The sequence below is a fragment of the Gavialis gangeticus genome, unplaced genomic scaffold, assembly GCF_001723915.1.
Source record: "Gavialis gangeticus isolate Ggan-Ray unplaced genomic scaffold, GavGan_comp1, whole genome shotgun sequence".
Classification (NCBI taxonomy): Eukaryota; Metazoa; Chordata; order Crocodylia; family Gavialidae; genus Gavialis; species Gavialis gangeticus.
The window spans coordinates 1,489,152-1,506,965 of record NW_017728981.1 but is presented as its reverse complement, the minus strand read 5'-3'; the positions used below and the strand labels follow the sequence as shown (position 1 = coordinate 1,506,965).

Here is a 17,814-nt window from a genome sequence, read left to right as displayed (position 1 = left end):
TTTTTTTTGCTCTTTGGTTCCAGGTATAAGTTTAGCAAGGCCTGCCCTAGATACCAAATTGGAGGACTCTGCTAGGATAACAATACCCAGCCCAGCTGATCCCAAATCTCCACTAGGGAGTTCAGGACTGTGATAGCTAGAGGGACCCGCAGACCTGCGATGTGGCACCTGTCAGGACTGCGGATGCAGGAGGATCCTAGTTCAGGAGCTATTGGGATATCAGCAGGTCAGCAGCACCATGATGCCGTGGCTTTTTGGCCCAGGGGAGATCCCCTTCTTCTCAGCCTTGAAGGACTTGGTATTGTTAGAAGATGGAGACCTGTCCCTTGCACTGCAGGCAGGCTGACCCCTGCGAGAGTTTATAATGCCTCCCAATGGGCAGATCTCGGCTACACAATTTATGGGGAAGGGGATTTGCTCTCTGACTTCCCTTCTAGCCAGCTCCTTCAGCCTTTTGGCTCAGGGCAAGCAAGACTAGGGGCCATCTGAACACCAAGACTTCCAGGCTGGGGGATGCTGCGGCAGATTTGGGAGGATTTGAAGCCCTGGGCTGAACAGTGTGGGAGGCAGGAGGCTTGCAGGGGTTGCACTGCCTGGACTGGCACAATTGAGCTCTGCTCGGCTGAGAGAATTTGGAACCAATTCGGCTCATTTGGCCCGAGACACAAAATTAAAAATCAATCGATAAATAAAAAGCAACGGGTATGGCTGGGGTGGGGGAGCCTAAGGCTGTGTGAGCTGGGCTGTGGGGGTTATGGGTCAGGACTGGGGGATACTGGCAGAGCCGTGTGGGTGGCAGTGGGATATCCAGGATCAGGAGTGCATGGGCAGTGCTGGACAGGACCCAGGCTCGGTGGCAGAGGTGAGCGGCAGAACTGGAAGAACAGGTGTGCGGCGGGAGGTCAGAACGAAGGTGTGTGCTGGGCTGTGCTGGGAGCACGTGAGCCCAGCACAGCAGTTGTTGCACGGGGGGTGGGAAGCGTGGCAGGTCAGTGCCGAGCTGCGTGGGAGAACTGGTAGAGCAGATTCAGGGCTAAGCCAACCCAGCAAAACACCCAAAGGAAGCTTACTTAATGTTGCATGTCCCTGCCTGGAACCAGGCCCAAAGTATAGGCACAAAATATCACCCAGCTCTGGCTGTGACCTCTGCTCCAACTTGGAAATTATGCTGTGCGCTGAACAGGCGGGACACCAGATCCAGCCCTTCCCAGGCCGAGCCTGCCACTGGGGACCCTGAAATCCAGTCTCCTCTCTCATGACTTGCTCTGCTACCACAGGCAAGCAATGCTGCTGATTCTGGGGTATCCAACCAGGATCTAACTTGGAAAGCACACCCAGTTAATGCCTTTTTCCATGCCTCAAGTTTCCCCCCTCTGCACAAATGGAGGTCATTATTCGTACCAGGGGGTTGCTTCATTTAGGTATCTGCAGTGCTAAGCATTTTTTTTCCTCTCTGAAGGCCGCTTTGCTTGCAAGGTTAACCCTTTGTGACCCACAGACCTCAGCCACGCTGCTTCTTTCGTCTTTTTTAAATTAAATTAAATCTCTTACTTTTTCTTTTATTTACAATAAATAATGGCATATGTTACAGAGATCCAAATAGAAAGGCCAAAACCATGTTCTCCTGCTGCAACCAATGAACAGGAGTCACCCATACCTGCTAACGCAGGGGAAAAAGCAACTATTCCTAAGGGGAAAAAGAAAATGAGACTTTGGCTATCAGGTGCAGCACAGGAAGGCAGGGGAAAAAAAAATCTATCTGCTGCTTTTCCCTGCCAGAAGCAAGCAGACTCCCTTCTCTGTACTCGTGCAGTGTCCAGTCCCTTTTCTCCCCCTAAACATTGGCGGGAGCTCTGGGTGCAGGAAGGATGTGGTCTCAGGCCTGTATAATGGCTCCTTCAGTCTGGAGTGGGAGAAAAATCAAGACCTCTCGTCTACAAGGTCAAGGAAAGAGCTGCGTGGAACAGCAGAAGTCCTGCCAGTAGCAGACTACCCTCTGCTGGGTGTAGCCGTCTATAGTTAGGCTAGCAATATGTGCAGGACTTGCACTCGTAATCACACAGGCAGGTTATATATGCAGATTGGTGCTCCTTTCTTTCTTGGATAGAAATGGTTTTGAGGTGTGAGGTCTTGTATTCAGCCTATGGTTCTGGGATTGTTCATTGTCCTCCTTCCTTCTTCGCTTCCCTCCAGCGCTTGCGCTTACGGGGAGGTGAGCTCCATGGACTTCTTCCTCTCTTCCCTCTGCTCTTCCCACTCCTCCTCGGACTCGTAGGTGCCTTTCACGATGGCTATCCGGTCAGACATGTTCATGCAGTAGGGAACCAGAATGTAGAAATACAGCAGCGCAGCCAGGACTGCTCCGAGGATGGGTCCTACCCAGAAGACCTGGAAACAAGAAGGGGATTTCAAAGTGGTGCCACCAACATCTCAAGAGGAAGGAGGACCTAGCGCTAGAATACAGATATGCCGGGTGAGCACGCTGAGGGTCTAGCTGCCCCTGCCAACCACATCAAAACCTACCTCGAAAAAAGTTTGCTTGCCTGCTTTCACCACGCCTGCCCTACCTTTGGGAATATGTTCCAGGACCTCGCCCCTCTGATGGTGAGGAAACTTTTATCCCATTTCCTCCCTGTCTTTATTTATGGCTGGCGTGTGCCTGCACGTTCTTGCACTGACACTGTTCCCCTTCTTGTGGCATTGGCACAGGGAATACGCCAACCCTTTTTGCCCTTCTAGGCTAAACAAGCAGAGCTCTCCTTAGCTCTGGTAGCAAGATTGCACCTACCTCCTCCACCTAATCCAATGCACCAGGCGCCCGGGGGCACAAAACCCACAGGGTTTTCTCCCAGGTTTGTATAGCATCCAGCACAACAAAGCTCAGGTGTCTAAGCATTATTATTTAGATGTATATCCCGATCTATCCAGAAAGGCTCAGAGTGGCTCATAATAACTGCTGAGCAGTAGCCTTCTCTGGAACAAAGCTATAAATTAGGGTTGGGAAAGGCTGGTCCTGTGATTGAAGACCTGGCAGGTTCAATGAAACTTTGGTTTTCATTTTTTTTTATGAACCTGACATTTCTTAAGGGTCACCCGTGTACACACATACACACTCACATGCACACATACACACTCACACACCCAGGAGGAGGAGCAGGGCAGAGGGAACATGGAGGTACCCAAGCCCTTTCTTAGTGCCGGTCAAAACCCACTCATCCTGCCCCATGACCAGCTTCTGTTTTGTTAATCTAAACCAGGGGCGGGCAATTATTTTGGGCAGAGGGCCGCTGACTGAGTTTCGGCAAGCCATTGAGGGCCGCATGACAGGCAGCCAGGGCAGATAAATATTAATTTTCTACATTTTTTCAGGCCAGATAGAATGGCCTGGCAGGCCGCATCTAGCCCCCGGGCTGCATTTTGCCTACCCCTGATCTAAACCTACCTTCTCCACGAAGCCAGGCCTTCCAGTCCCCTCCCCACCCTACATCACTTGTCTACTTCAAATACCACCTTTCCCCTGGAGAAATAAGCCCTGCATGCAGCAGAGCTGCCCTCCGAATGAAGACCCATGCTGGCAAGCCAGCAGGTTGCCCAGCCTTCCCTTCTCCCCTGCGATTACCAGCCCCGGCTGTGATGGGAGCCAGGAGGCCAGTCCTTACCCAGTGGGCGCTGCTGAACCTTCTCATGATGACAGACGGCGCAAAAGATCGGGCAGGATTCATGGAGCAGCCAGTGAAGTAGATCTGTCGGGGGCAGAAGGGACATGGGGAATTAAGGTTCATTCTGGTCTTTCTGCCCTATGCAAAAGGAGTAACAGGTCTTTCCCCATCCCACCTGGCTTTCTTACACTGTTCCTGATACAGCCCCTTTCCTAGGAGTGGTGGGCAAGCCAGGCCGTGCCCCCTCCACCCCTGCCGGGCCAACCCCACTTCCACTGCACAGCTGGATCGGGGCTGGGCTGCCCCCGCCCCCCTCCACGTGGCTGGATGCCTGCCTTGGGTACCAGATCGGGACCTCCAGTTGGGTGCCAGTGGTGTGGCTGGGAGCTCCTCTTCTTCCCCCCTCTCTACAGTGCCTCCTTTTGGGAAGGGCTAGAGCTGGGGTAGCTACAAGTTTCCCAAGGCCAGCGCAGCAAAGTGTCTTGCTGGAAGAGGCTGGGATGGGAGCTGCCATCGTTCCCCTCTGCCTGTACGTGGTGTCCTGCTTATCTCCCTGCTGCTGGGAAAAACTGGGTTTAGAGTAGCTGGAAGCCCCCTTCCAAGAGCCGGTCCTCCTGCCCCCCTCACTACAGTTCTGTTTACAGGGAAAGGCAACTGGGAACTTCCCTCCTAGCCAGGTCTGGTGCCCCATACCCTCAGGAGGCCCTGTGTGCAAACACTCACCCCAATCAAGTGGCCCAAGGAGACAGAGAGGCCAATGGACAGTGCGGGAGAGCCCAGGTTGTCGGTCCGACGGTTGTCAGTAGAGGCGAAGATGCACATGGCCAGCTGGAAGGTGAGAAGGATCTCTACTACCAGTGCCTGGCCGGAAGTTATGTTGTTGTTGAGCTGCAAACGAGGAAGAATGACAGTTAATTGGCTGCTGGGCTGAGCCAGATAGAAGAGTCCTCCTAAGGCTGCTCAGCATGGGGCCATGCCTGAATCGGGAGCTCTTTCCTATGGACAAGACACAGCTGCAGCTCCATCAGTAAAACCACCCTGAGTTCCAGCTCCCTTCCTTCTCTTGTCAAACCATACTAGTAAAAGCACATTTTGCTGGTAGAACTGCATCTATTTCTGCTGGCATTGCTGGAAAGCACATCTGGGATTGCACATCTTAATCTTGATAGACATGACTCTGGAGGCGGGAACTTGCCAACTTGACATAACTCCAGGCTGGATGGAAGCCCAGAATTGCACCACCCTCAAGGAGAAGACATGATTCATGGTCTCATTGAAAAGATGGTGCTGGGCCTTTTCCAGAAGGGGACCATTGGTTTTGGTAGCCTGAGAGTGAACGGGCCCAGGGCAGGGGTGATTTCTGAAGGAATGGACTCGAGGGGGGTGAGACATAGGGTGATGGCAAGCAGAAGTGGGCCATGTGGCTGTCACGCTGGAGAAGCAGGGCAGGTTCTGCAGATTTTAATGGAGAGGATGGGTTTTACGAACAGAGAAGCAACCAGTGAGTTGCGAACAAGACGGACCCCCTTGAGATTTTTTTCTGCCCCTGTAGGCCATGGGAGGAGGAAAAGGGAGGAATCCGATTTCCCCTGGAGCCTGGTTTCCAGTGGGAAACGATAGGAGCTTGGCTTGTTTCGCTTAGAAAAGTGAAGGCTGAGAGGGGATAGGATTATTAGCTGTCTTCTGTCTGCCCGACTGGGAAGTCCCCGTCTGTCGGCCTGCCTCTCTCTCTGTCTGGCATTTGCAAAGCCCTTTTCTCTTTGATAGCTAATGCACCCAAACTGCCAGCACCTGTCAGCTCTGCAGGGAGGATATGGGCAATCTGTGGGGAGAAAACTGCAGGGGAGCTGGAGATCCCGTGGCTCTCCATCACAAGGTCAGTGCAGCTGCTGCCGTCTCTAATGAGCCAAGCGCCAGAAGGCTCCGGCTCCTGGGACTGGGACGAAGCTCAGGTCCAGGGTGCAGTGGGAGGAGGGTCTCTTGGGAGCTGGGGTGCTGGCGCACACATCCCAGCTTTGCTCAGGGCTGATTTTGTTGCTGGGAGGCAACAAAATGCCTTATACTAGTCTTGCAAGCTCCTACCTATGCTGGTCTAGCAAGGCTCTCCGAGCCTTCCTTGTACTGCTCCATGGGGCGGCCTCTCCATACTGCAGGAAATGATCTCCAAGCACCTCCATGCAAGCTAAACCTACCCTATATATTAGCCAAAGGGGCTTCCAACCTCGGTCTTCTCTCCTGTACTAGACTGAAGAGGATCCCCAACCTCCCATCGTCCTTGGCTATGATGGCCCCTAATGCCCTGACCCAAAAGGTCTCCTTGCTGCCTTTGTCACACTGGTCTGAGCAGGCTCGTAACCTCCTTCTGTTCTTGTCTCGGGAGGTCTTTCAGCCTTTCGCCTCTCACCTCATGTGGGCTCATGCTGGTCTCCCTGAGGTCCCCTCCAGTCCTTGCCCAGTCCCTTCCCCTACCCTACTCGGCAGGAGGCTGCAGTTGACTGCACGCATCTCTGGTGCAGGTGATTCATGCATGCCCTCAGGATAGGAGAAGCACTTATTAAAAACAAAAAGAAAAACCGCCCTGCTAATTATCTGGCGTAATCAACCTGTCTTGTCAATCCGCAGGTTGGCTATGCTGAGGCTGCCTACCTCTTGCTCCCAGCCCTCTCCTTCAGCGCAAAGGGGTGCCAGTGCCCAGGTGCTTCAGCCAGAGATCATCCACCTCCAGTCTCAGCTTGCGCTGGGGGGGGGTTCCCATCCTCGCATGAGGGTGGCAACCTGCACACGAGGCAGCCGAGGCCACCAGCACCATGAATCATCGCCAGGTAGGAGGGCACTTACCGCGTTAATAGCTAGATTTCCATGGGTGTTGGCTGGGGTCACTCCATAGAGGATGCCCGCCCCTGTGATGGCGCCAACCAGCTGGGCAACCACGTAGAACAGCATCCGGAAGAAGGAGATCTGGTTGCCCACAAAGAAGGCGATAGTCACCGCCGGGTTGATGTGGGCACCGCTGATGTGGCCAAATGCCTGCACCAGGGTGCCGATGCCCAGCCCAAAAGCCAGCGAGATCTGCAGGATGCTGGGAAGGGCTGAGGGCCATTTCAGGGCTGAGCCGAGGCCGATGAAGATGAAGATGAGCGTTGCAAGGAACTCAACGAAGACGGCTCGAGCAAAAGCCAGGGTGAAGACTTCCTTCCTCATGGTGGAAGCAGAAGTGGGAAGATGGAGAGAAGGAAGGTGCAGCTTTCTTCTGGCTCTCGGGGCTCTGCTCTCTGTAGCCAGGTGCTGGACCATACCTGTATATATACATCCACAAGAGCTGCAGGGAGCTGTCTAACCAACCTGGTGGGCGGAGCCAGGCACTGGCCAGTCCTCCCAAATTCTCATGTGCAGCTGGAAAAGTTTTGAGCTGAAAATAACTTCAGCGCCTCTTAGCGAGGGAGTGACTCAGGCATCGGTGGCGTTTCTTTCTCCTTTCTTCTTGCAAACAATGGCCCCTATTGAATGTCCCTGTGGTCGTTAGATAACAGGTTGCATAATGATACCCAGAGCCTTGCTTTGCCTTCACTTCTGTTCAACAGTTTTTGCAAGGTGCTGTAGTGTGCTTTGTTTTGCAGCGTGGATCTGTTTTCTCTGCTTTAGGCTTAAGGTGACAATGTCCTTTTTTGTGGTCGCCAGGGGAAATCTGGGTTAACTTTTAAGATCGGTACAGACCTCCCTGCTTTGTGCTAACGTATCAGGGGTCAGGTGCTTATTATAGGCAGGTTGTTCGTGGTTGCACCTGGTTAACAGCTGTGGTACCCTGGAGAGTGCATATCGGGTGCTGAATTCAGGCCACTGGTATTACAGTGGGAGCTGGTGGAGCTGGGAAATCTTCATAACCCCTGGCTTAGGCTCTCAGGTCGATTCTTTGGAAATGAAGCTTCAAGCTCTTTTAGGAATGGGTTTCCCTGCATCTCTTTGTTTCAATGCTCTTTTCAGAGCCTGGTTTTATGAGTACCTTGCCTTTGCATACAAATTTTACAAGCACCATGGTTTGGCTGCTGGACAGGGCTGGAGCTCTCGCTGCTTTTAACTTGGATGGGTGCATTTTATCTTGCGGCTTTTAGTTCTTTCATTTTACCAGTTGCTTTGCCAGATTGGAAGCTCTGAGGTGTCCGTGTAAAGTACTTGACTCTGAATGGGTTCATTCCTGATTTCCACGTCCTTGCAGTCCTGTTGCCCGACCCCAAATTTGCCCATACAAAGACAAAAAAAAATCTGGCTTTAAAAGACCATGGGATTCAGAACTGTGCACTGTGGGGCAGCCGTGCCAGGGCTGCTCCTTCATTCCTGAGCTCTCTGGGAAGAATAATGCTCGCAGCTCAGCTTCTGGTGCTCCTCCTAATTGTTAAAATCTCACAACTTTGCAAGGACTGGGCTGCCTGCCTCCCATTTCTGGCTAAATCCCAACTTGGCTAATGATATTCAGCCTCCCCCAAAACCTTCCCTGCCATTTAAACTTCCCTGGTGAAAACTCTTGCCTTGCATTGCCAGGACTTGCCATGCTCCACTTTCAAGGAGGCTGCATTGCAGCTTGGGCGAGCCATTCTTACCAGACAAAGCCATTAAAAATGCCTTCGGGATTAAAGATGTTATAAACTCAAAGGCATTTTAATGATCTGCCCAGTCTGCATGTCCCTCTCTACTGGGTGGAATCAGAAGTGCACATATCCAGTGCTCCATATTGCAAAAACGTGGGCGATTCTCTTTTACTGCAAGAGGAAGTGCTGTCTGTTGTGAGAGCAGAAGGGAGCAGTGTGCTGCTTCTGCTGCCCAGAAGGTCCAAGTTCGCGGCCTAAAATTATACCCACATTTCTCCAGTTCACCTGATCAGGAGACAATTCCAAAAGGAAAATGGTGTCTGTAATCTAGAAACACCTCTCACACCTGGCCCTGCTGGCATATTTTGGTGCAAGTTTCACAAGTTAGTTTTTCAGTATACCCTGGCCAGCTTCCAATGTGAGTTAATTGCTTTCCACTTCCCTTAATTTCTACCTGTAGTTTCAGCTGGATGCCATAAACCTGATTCCTTCCCCAAGAACTCACTCGTGGTGTTGCTAGTCACGGTTGTGTTCTGCCCCAGAAGTGGCTGCATTTTCTCAGCAGACAAATGATTGACACGTAGGCTGACCCTACTCCAGGCTCAGTGATCACCCTGCCCTGCCTTCTGCCTGGGCAGGACAGGAATACAAGGCATTGTTACTATTAAGGACAGCCTTATAGCGTCCCTTTTGGAGGCTACTAGCAATATAATTCTAGGATTGGTGTTATCATGCTCAAACTCTACTGCTCTGTAACAATCTTCCATTGAGCCTGAATGTGAAGATGGGGAGTTGGGGTGACACGAACAGGGAAGGCTCCCAGGCTGCACTGGGGAGGAATGGGGGTCGTTCATCATTTTCCCTTCACGCTCCTGCTCAGAGACAAGCAAGCTACGGAAAGCTGAATCAGAGCTGCTTTCTCTGTCTGCCCGATGGGTGTGAACACTTGAAGGCTTCTCCAGCATTACACAACCAGCACACAACATTGACACCCAGGTTCCCTTCTCCCATTGAGGCATGTGTGTTATTTAGTAAATAAGTGCCGTGTTCATGCAGTCCCTAGATTTCTGATATGATTTACCTAACCCTGTACTAGGATGTTACTCATTTGGAGTCCGGATTTCCCACAGGCTTATTTCCATATACAATTTCAAAGCACTGGAGTCTACCTAACAAAATGAGATCACTTCTCATTTGCGCAAGAGCCTATTTTTGTTCTCTTTGTGCAGCATCATAGACAAGGGAGCCTTGCTCCGTGCCTGAGGTTCTTAGAAACCCAGTGGCTCAGCCCCATCACAGCCATGACTTTCCTGGTTTTCCAGTTGGCTCAGTTCACAAACATTTATTGATCACATCCTCCTCCCACATCATGTAAGTGGATAAATACAGACTGAAAAACCGGCACGTCTTGGGTCTTTCTTTCTACTTGGCCATGTAGTCTAACCACTGAAATGATAAATAGGAACTGCTGATGCAAATAATATGTAAAGTGGCAAGGTGCAGAGACTGGGGCTCAGATACTATATTGTGGCGAAGTGGCATGTGTATGTGACCATATACTATGGTGAAGTGGCGTGTGTGTGTGTATGCAGCCATATACTATGGTGAAGTGGTGTGTGTGTATGTGACCATATACTATGGTGAAGTGGCATGTGTGTATGTGACCATATACTATGGTTTTCATAGATTCATAGCTTCATACACTGTAGGGGCTGGAAGGGACCTTGCAGATCATGAGGTCCTGTCCTCCCGCTCTAGGCAGAAAGAAAACTGGGATCGAGTGACCCCAGCGAGGTGACTGTCCAGTCTCCTCTTGAAAACCTCCAGGGCAGGTGACTGCACCACCTCTGGAGGGAGTTTATTCCACAGTCTGGACACCCTGACTGTGAAGGAGATTTTCCTGGTATTAAGCCTGAAGCGGCCTTCCAGGAGTGTGTATCCATTGGTCCTGGTCTTCCCTGGGGGTGCCCTAGTGAACAGTTGCTCACCGAGCTCCTGATGCACTCCGCTGATATAGTGGTAAGCCGCTATCAAGTCCCCTCTCAACCTTCTCTTCTTTAGGCTGAAGAGGCCCGGGTCCCTCAGCCTTTCCTCGTATGGCTTGCCCTGCAAGTCCCTGATCATACAGGTGGCTCTTCTCTGGACCCTCTCAAGTCTTTCCACGTCCTTCTTGAAGTGCGGCACCCAGAACTGGCCACAGTACTCCAGCTGCGGCCTGACCAGTGCTGAGTACAGCGGGAGTACCACTTCCCTAGTTTTACACGAGATGCATCGGTTGATGCATGCCAGCGAGTTATTTGCCCTGCTGACCGCCTCATTGCACAAGTGGTGAAGTGGCATGTGTGTGTGTGCACTGCCACCCGCAGTGGGCAAGAATTAGGTCTGCTCAGCCATGCATTACCTGTCCACTTGTTACCCAAGGTATCAAATTATTGCTTTCTCCTGTGGTTATGAGACATTGAGAGGGTATTGCATCATTTCCTTTCAGTTATCTTTTGTAGTAGAGGAGCAGCTGTCCTGGCTGGGGGGCAGGATGAAGTCTTACAACAGTGATGTTATGGTGGCCCCTGCTTGGAGGCTTGCCCCAAACATCTTTAGGGAAGAGGAAGACGTGACAATGCTATGGTATCATTCAGGTACCACGGCTGTGCATGAGGCTTGCGTAGGACCACAGAGGAGACGCCTGGTTCTCCAAAGCCCTGTTCTGCACGTACATGGTGGTGTCATTTTGGCCTGTGCAAATAACTGCACAAGTCTGATGCGGTACCATTTCCCACCCTGTATGCACAGACCAGAGTGAGGTGCCCCTCAGCGGTGCAGACGCCGGCCCGCATCCCTACCCCGCAGCCCGGAGCAAGGCTAGAACGGAGTTCCTGTCTTCCGCAGAAGTGGATCTGAATCATAGCCCCAGCTCCAAATACACCGCACATTTTCAGGAGGTTGTGGGGCTGGGGCGGGGGTTGAGTTCCTGTTCTGGATTCTGCAAGGTCCCCCAGTTCTGGGGTTTCCAGAGGTGTTGACATCCGGATCTGGAGATGTGTAGCTGTAGGCTCTGGCTGCCACCTCCCAGGCGCGAGACCATGTGAACTGAGCTGTCAAAGCCGATCACCTGCAGACTTGCTAGCTGCAATGATTTATCCCCTTCATATGTGAGTTAAATGAAAGGTTACTCACCTCCTGGCTCTCTAAAGTCACTCCCTGTTTACTGATAGCCACTAATTAGCAGGCAACACCTATTTACTCCTTCCCTAGTCAAAAGGGATGGCTTCCAGTTGGAATTAGCAAATTGCCGACACTTTCTCTCCCTCGAACTACAAGAACAGACCCCAAGGGAGCCTTCCTCCTTCAGTGGGAGTAATGCTGTGTGTTTGGTGTGTGTGTGTTTAGGTGTAAAGTGTACATCAGGCTGGGAATTAGCAGGCCTGGCTTCTATTTCCAGTTCCATGCCATGCTGAGCAAGACTCTGGCCCGTGAACCAGGGAGTATCTCTTGCTGCCGTTTTGTCTCAATTAGGAAAAGTAGTTTGGATGAACTGAAATCTCGACCCTTTCTTGTTGTTTAAATCATCCGTCTCTGCTGATCCAAGCACAACCGTGCTCAGATCTGTGTGCACGTGCAGTCTGTAAAAGGAGGGGTGTAGCCTGCTGTCCGTAGACAAGCATCTCCCAGCTCTCACCACAGGGCTGCTCCTGACTGTTGTCTTTCACTCCAGAAGTAATTGCAGCTCAATTAAACTTTATCCCTTCTGCCGGAAGGGAAATGAGATGCCGTGGTTTATAACATCATACCCCCCACTTCCTGCTGCCCTCCCCGATGAGTTCATAGGCGGCCACAAGATCACCTCTCAGCCTCCTCTTGTGAAGGCTGAAGAGGTTCAGGTCTCCCAATCGGTCCGCATAGGGTTTTTCCTGTTGGTCTTTAACCAGACGAGTGGCCTCCTCTGAACCGTCTCCAGGTTATCCACATCCCTCCTGAAGTGCGGCGACCAAAACTGGACGCAGTACTCCAGCTGTGGCCTGACCAGTGTCGCATGGAGGGGGAGGATCACCTCCTTGGACCTGTGTGCGATGCACGTGCTTATGCAAGAAAGAGTGCGCTTAGCTTTACTTATTACCTCCTCACATTGGTGACTCATGTTTGACTCCAAAATGAACATGAATCACCAATGTGAGGAGGTAATAAGTAAAGCTAACCACACTCTTTCTTGCATAAGTAGTTGCATCACAAACAGGTCCAGGGAGCTGATACTTCCCCTCTGTACAGCACTGGTCAGGCCACAGCTGGAGTACTGCGTCCAGTTTTGGTCGCCGCACTCCAGGAGGGACGTGGATAACCTGGAGAGGGTTCAGAGGAGGGCCACCCGTCTGGTTAAAGGCCAACAGGAAAAACCCTATGCGGACCGATTGGGAGACCTGAACCTCTTCAGCCTCCACAAGAGGAGGCTGAGAGGTGATCTTGTGGCTGCCTACGAACTCATCGGGGGGGTCAGCGGGAAGTGGGGGATACGATGTTTACCAGGGCGACAGTCGGGGTAACTAGAAACAATGGGCACGAATTAAAAGAGAGTAAATTCAGGCTGGACATCAGGAAAATGTTCTTTACAGTGAGGGTCACCAAAATATGCAATAGGCTTCCAAGGGAGGTGGCGCTGTCCCCTTCCTTGGAAATATTCAAGAGGAGATTGGACAGGCACCTGGCTGGGGTCGTCTGACCCCAGCGCTTTTTCCTGCCCAGGGCAGGGGGTCAGACTCAATGATCTAATAGGTCTCTCCCGACGCTAATAACTATGAAACTACAACTGAAGCTGGACACATTTAGACGAGGACAAGGCACAGCTTTCTCAGAGCGAAGGTGATTAAGCACGGGAACGGATTAGCAAGCACTATGATAGGTTCTCCATCACTGGCAAGATTGGATGATTTTCTTAAAGACACGCTCTAGTTCAGCGGTGCCCAAACTTTTTGCCTGGTGGGCCAGATGGGTGGTGCCTGGTCCCTCTGCAGGCTGGATCTGACTGGTGGTCCCAAGCTGGCACCCCATCCAGCAAGGCGGAGGGGGGCAGGGGTAGCCCAGCCCTGATCTGGCGGTGGAAGTGGGGTTGGCCCAGCCCAACCTGGCCTTGCAGGGGTGGAGGGTGCATGGCCTGGCTTCATGGGGGAAGGGGCTGCTCCGATAAGACTCCAGGGGAGCAGGAGGGCGTTTTGGACCCTATCCAGCCCCATGGGGAGAAGAGGTATGGTCCAGCCCTGATCTAGCTGTGTGGGTGGAGGGGATGTGGCCCAGCTCCAATCGTCCACATGGGTCTTGGGAATTTAGCAGTAGGGGACGGATGGCAGTATTAGCTCCCAGGGGAAGATCAGTTATGTGGGGTTGGGAAGCCACACCGTATGGTTTTATGAACCCCCGCCTGGCTCTGAAACAGCAAAGCTGCTATGCAAATATTAAATGTTAATATCCCGTTAGTAACACCGGGTCTCCTTTCTTTATTAGTGATGTCTCTGCAAGTTGCTGGGCGCTGCGTGACCGTGCGTGCAAGTTGCTGGACGCTGCGCGAACGTGCACGCTTCAAGGCTGATCCAGTGTGGAAGTTCCTGTGCTCCTAATCATTCCTGAAGCATCCCGAGCCCCTTATGAAATAGCTCCATGTTATTATCCCAGTGGGACAGATGCATGGTGGGGGCATGAGGTCACACTGTGGCCAGGGGTAGAGCTGGGGTTAGAAGCCAAGACACCTGAATTCTAACCTTCACCCTGTCACCTCTTTAAGGGCATTTGCTTCATTGCATTTGCAAAATGCCCCTCAGGTGTTGTCCAAGCACAGGTTAAGTACCCTGCTTTTTTTTTGCAGCTGCTAAACAATGGGAACTGGCCTTGGGAAGGAGCCACCAAGGAACAGATTTTCCCTGGGGAGCCAGTGCTCCTGTTGAAATGCCCCATCCCCAGCCCTGTCTGACCCATTGACATTTAAACTCTCCCATGATTGTTGCAGGGCCCAGCTAAGAAAAAAGTGGATCCAGGAAAAGGAGAGACATTTGGAAAGCAGGGGGGTCCCCTTCCTTCATTTCCATGTGAATGTAAGTGCAAAGTGAGTGCACAGTGATGCCTTGTCAACCCTCCTTTGCACCAGAATCTGGCCTGGTGGCTTTGCTTCCCTGGGAGGGGAATCTCACGTTCACACAAGCAGAAAACTGCATAGTTCCTGGTCTCAGTCAGACACCTGTTGCTCTGCCCTAGGAAGCAAAGAACAAATTAGCACAGCAGTGTTTTTGACCTATCTGGCCCCACAAGTGGCTGAGTAGTGTGGGGCTGGTTTGTGGGCCTGATCCAGTGCAGGGTAGGTCTGCAGGTGTCATCTGGTGCACCGGCTTGGTGTGCTGCAGTCACCCTGTGCTGCAGCCTGACACAGTGCATTGGATCTGGCTGGATTTGGTTGTGCCCCAGCTCCGTGTGCTGGTGTGATCCGGTGCAGGGGGCTATGGGACTCCCCACGGATCAGAAACTTGGAGGGGGCAGTGACAGCACTGGGACTTGCAGCAAGTAACGTTTCCACTGCTCTTCTGCTGCCATATTTCCAGATCTCTGGGGAGTGCTGTGAGCCAAATGACTCTGCAGCAGATTTGGCCCCCAGGCCAGAGGTTGAGCACCACTGGATTAAAGCACAAGAAAGAGCTGGACTGGGGTTGCCTTGTGGGCTTCTGTCTCATCCCCTCATTTGATCCAAAATGCACTATATGTATGGTGTTTAGTAAAATAAGCAGAGGGATTTTTTTTTTTTACTTTTATTCTGAATTGACCTAAAATTATTTTATTTTCCAGGGGTTTTTTGGCCTATCCCTTGAACCAAAAAAAAATAAATCTGTTGCTCACACAGTTCTGCACCTGGGTCACTGGGGGCCCCAAATAGATGGACTGAGAAACGTTATGCCTTAAGGTTAGATGTGAATGATAGTGATCCTTTGAGGCTACAGGTGAGGTGCACTGATTGCTGTGTAAGGGAAGTAATATGTGGGTTGGAGTACTACAGTGTGTGTGCGCGCGCATGCGTGCACGCATGTGCATGCACGGGTATGTATGTGTATGCATCTATTCCTTGCTGTACCAGAGCAGGGCATAATTAAATGGTTTATTGTTCTCTCCAAGACAGTCTGTTTAACACTGAGCTCAGCAATCTCTGCACAACGGTATTATTTTCTGCACTCTGCTCAGGTTCCCAGAAATTCCAGTTCTGTGTGAAAATCCCCCATGCCCCTGTTGGACTGGAAATTCAGCCAGCGGGCACAAAGGCAGCACGCAAAGCCGGCCTTTGATACCGACCAGCGACGCCGTCTGCTTACGAAGGATGGGGCAAGAGAAGTGTGGAACAGATGCTGGTAGGCCCTGTGGGTTGTAAGGGCAGGGTGCTGGCTGGGGATGGAAATGACCTGGGAGCAAGGGCTTGTTGTGATCCTGTCTCTGGGTAGAAAAGAAGTTCTCAGCAGCCGCTCTTATCTTCCTGCTGGATCTTGCAAAAGCAGCAGATTCCATGTTGGCACCTTGCACAACAGCCCTGCACTCATGAGGCCAAGCTGGCTCTGTTGTCTGGGAGAGCAGGGCTAGTATTTAGGGATGGTAGGCTAGCACTTCAGAAACTGGGGTGCATAGTTTCTGAAGCTAACACAGTGGGTATGTTTCTGCGCCCCAGTTTTTCCATCAGTATAGGAGGGGTGACGGTACTGCCTCTCAAGGAATTTGTGCTGTGTTCAGGGGAGGTAGAAAATGTAAGTGGCAGGGTAGATTTGTGAAGGACTTTCACAGCATCTGATGAAGAACATTTATTGTGTGTGTATTATATATATAATATCCATGCATCCATGCATACATCCATATGTGTGTGTGTATTTATATGTGTGTGTGTTTATATATATGCGTGTGTGTATATTTGTGTGTGTGTATATGTGTGTGTTTGTATTTGTGTGTGTATTTATGTGTGTGTATAAGTATGTATGTATGTGTGTGTATTTATGTGCGTATGTATTTATGCGTGTATAAGTATGTATATGTGTGTATATATATGCATGTGTGTGTACATGTGTGTATTTGTGTGTGTATAAGCATGTATGTATGTGTGTATATATATGTGCGTGTGTGTATTTATGTGTGCATGTATATATGTATGTGTGTATATACTGTGTGTGTGTCATATATGTATGTATATGTGTATGTACATGTGTGTGTATATATATGTGCATATATGTGCGCGCACACATATATAGACATATATATAGACATATATATAGACACACACACGCATATATAATATATAGACACACGTGTGCATGTGTGCACATATATGCACATACACTTTTGTTACTTTGTAAGGTACAAATCCACCCTGCTTTCTCCTCGACTACAGAGTGACTAACTACATCTCTGCTCAGATCCTGCAGGCCTGGATCCTTAAAGCATTTAGGCGCAAGAGATGCTCTTGAATTTTGGAGTGTAATATTTTTCAGGTTTTCAGGTCATACATTAGCAGCCCTTTTGTTTTTACTATAAAAGTAAAAGTCAACAGTGTATCCCAGCTAGGAGCAAAAAGCCCACAGAATTTATTGGGGCATGTGTTTTGATAGGTCACCAGCAAATACCTGCCTTTGAAGAGTGAGGGTGAGTGGAAAGTTGGAGACTGAGCATTTCTTTGCTTTAACACACAACACTTTTGTTTTTGTAGCACAGTTTTAGCTTGTCTGTTGTGATCTCCTCGTGGTCATGACCCACCAGTTGAGAAACACTGGCCTTACACTGATGTCTCTGGCGGTGAAGGGATAATAGTCCGAGAATGCTTGTTAAACTGAATTACCTCTCTGTTAACACAACTGTTTACAGAGGCACTGCAACCGCAGGTAGCATGTGCACACAGACCGACTTCCCGGTATCCTTTCCAAATTCATCTGGCCTGCAACCTGAGTTCTTCTGTCTGCAACCTACACAAGGGATTTTACTGTCCTTTCTCAGTTGCACACATACTGATTTGGAAATGCATATTGCCAGTCCAGGTATTCAGACATCACAGGTCGTGTCTCCCATAAAACCATGTGATTGACTAAAAAAATAACAGTGCTTGCATTTTTTTTATTGGCCTTTTTATGTCCTGGCTGCTATGGTTCATGTTTGCAAGCATTTTCTTCAAACTTAGAGGCTAGAAAAATCCTTTTATTGGTTTTAAACGAGAGCAGAGATTCTCCCCTTGTAATGGAAATAAGCTGGGCTGTTAGGAAAAGCCCCAAATAGTGTGAAAAATGACAGTAGTGCAGACATCCACTACCACGCTGTGACAAGCATGGCACTCCAACATCAGAAGGCCTTGATGGCATTATTATTGTTGTTGCTGTTAATAATAGTATTAATAATAATACTTTTATATTTTGTGTCTCAGCCCAAATCCGTTTCAAATTCTCGGTCGTTCAGGTCTGTGTGGCGCTACCACCGGCAAGTCTCCTTCCTCCCAGACTCATCTGTCTGAGGCTTCAGACACTGCCAAAGCCATGGCAGCTTCCTACATGCAAACGCCAAGCCTGGAGGTCTTGGAGTTCAGA

The 17,814-nt window shown here is 50.5% G+C and overlaps 1 protein-coding gene across 1 annotated transcript; it reads right to left on the bottom strand.

Annotated features, from left to right (window-relative positions):
* Window positions 1-1,750: 1,750 nt before the first annotated feature.
* On the bottom strand, window positions 1,751-6,917 carry AQP5 (aquaporin 5). The gene is made up of 4 exons (XM_019511063.1): window positions 6,498-6,917; window positions 4,383-4,547; window positions 3,660-3,743; window positions 1,751-2,388 (listed from the first exon to the last, which is right to left on the bottom strand). Exons 1-4 carry the CDS (start codon window positions 6,858-6,860, stop codon window positions 2,203-2,205), a joined length of 798 nt encoding a protein of 265 aa, XP_019366608.1. The 5' UTR covers window positions 6,861-6,917; the 3' UTR covers window positions 1,751-2,202.
* Between the last annotated feature and the right edge of the window lie 10,897 nt (window positions 6,918-17,814).

Excerpts from the sequence above, each read along its gene's own strand:
- AQP5 (XM_019511063.1), bottom strand. The coding sequence starts at position 6,860 with ATGAGGAAGGAAGTCTTCACCCTGGCTTTTGCTCGAGCCGTCTTCGTT. Across the intron at positions 4,548-6,497 it reads GAAATCTAGCTATTAACGCG|CTCAACAACAACATAACTTC; the intron begins GTAAGTGCCCTC and ends CCTCGTTTGCAG. Across the intron at positions 2,389-3,659 it reads GGTTCAGCAGCGCCCACTGG|GTCTTCTGGGTAGGACCCAT; the intron begins GTAAGGACTGGC and ends TCTTGTTTCCAG.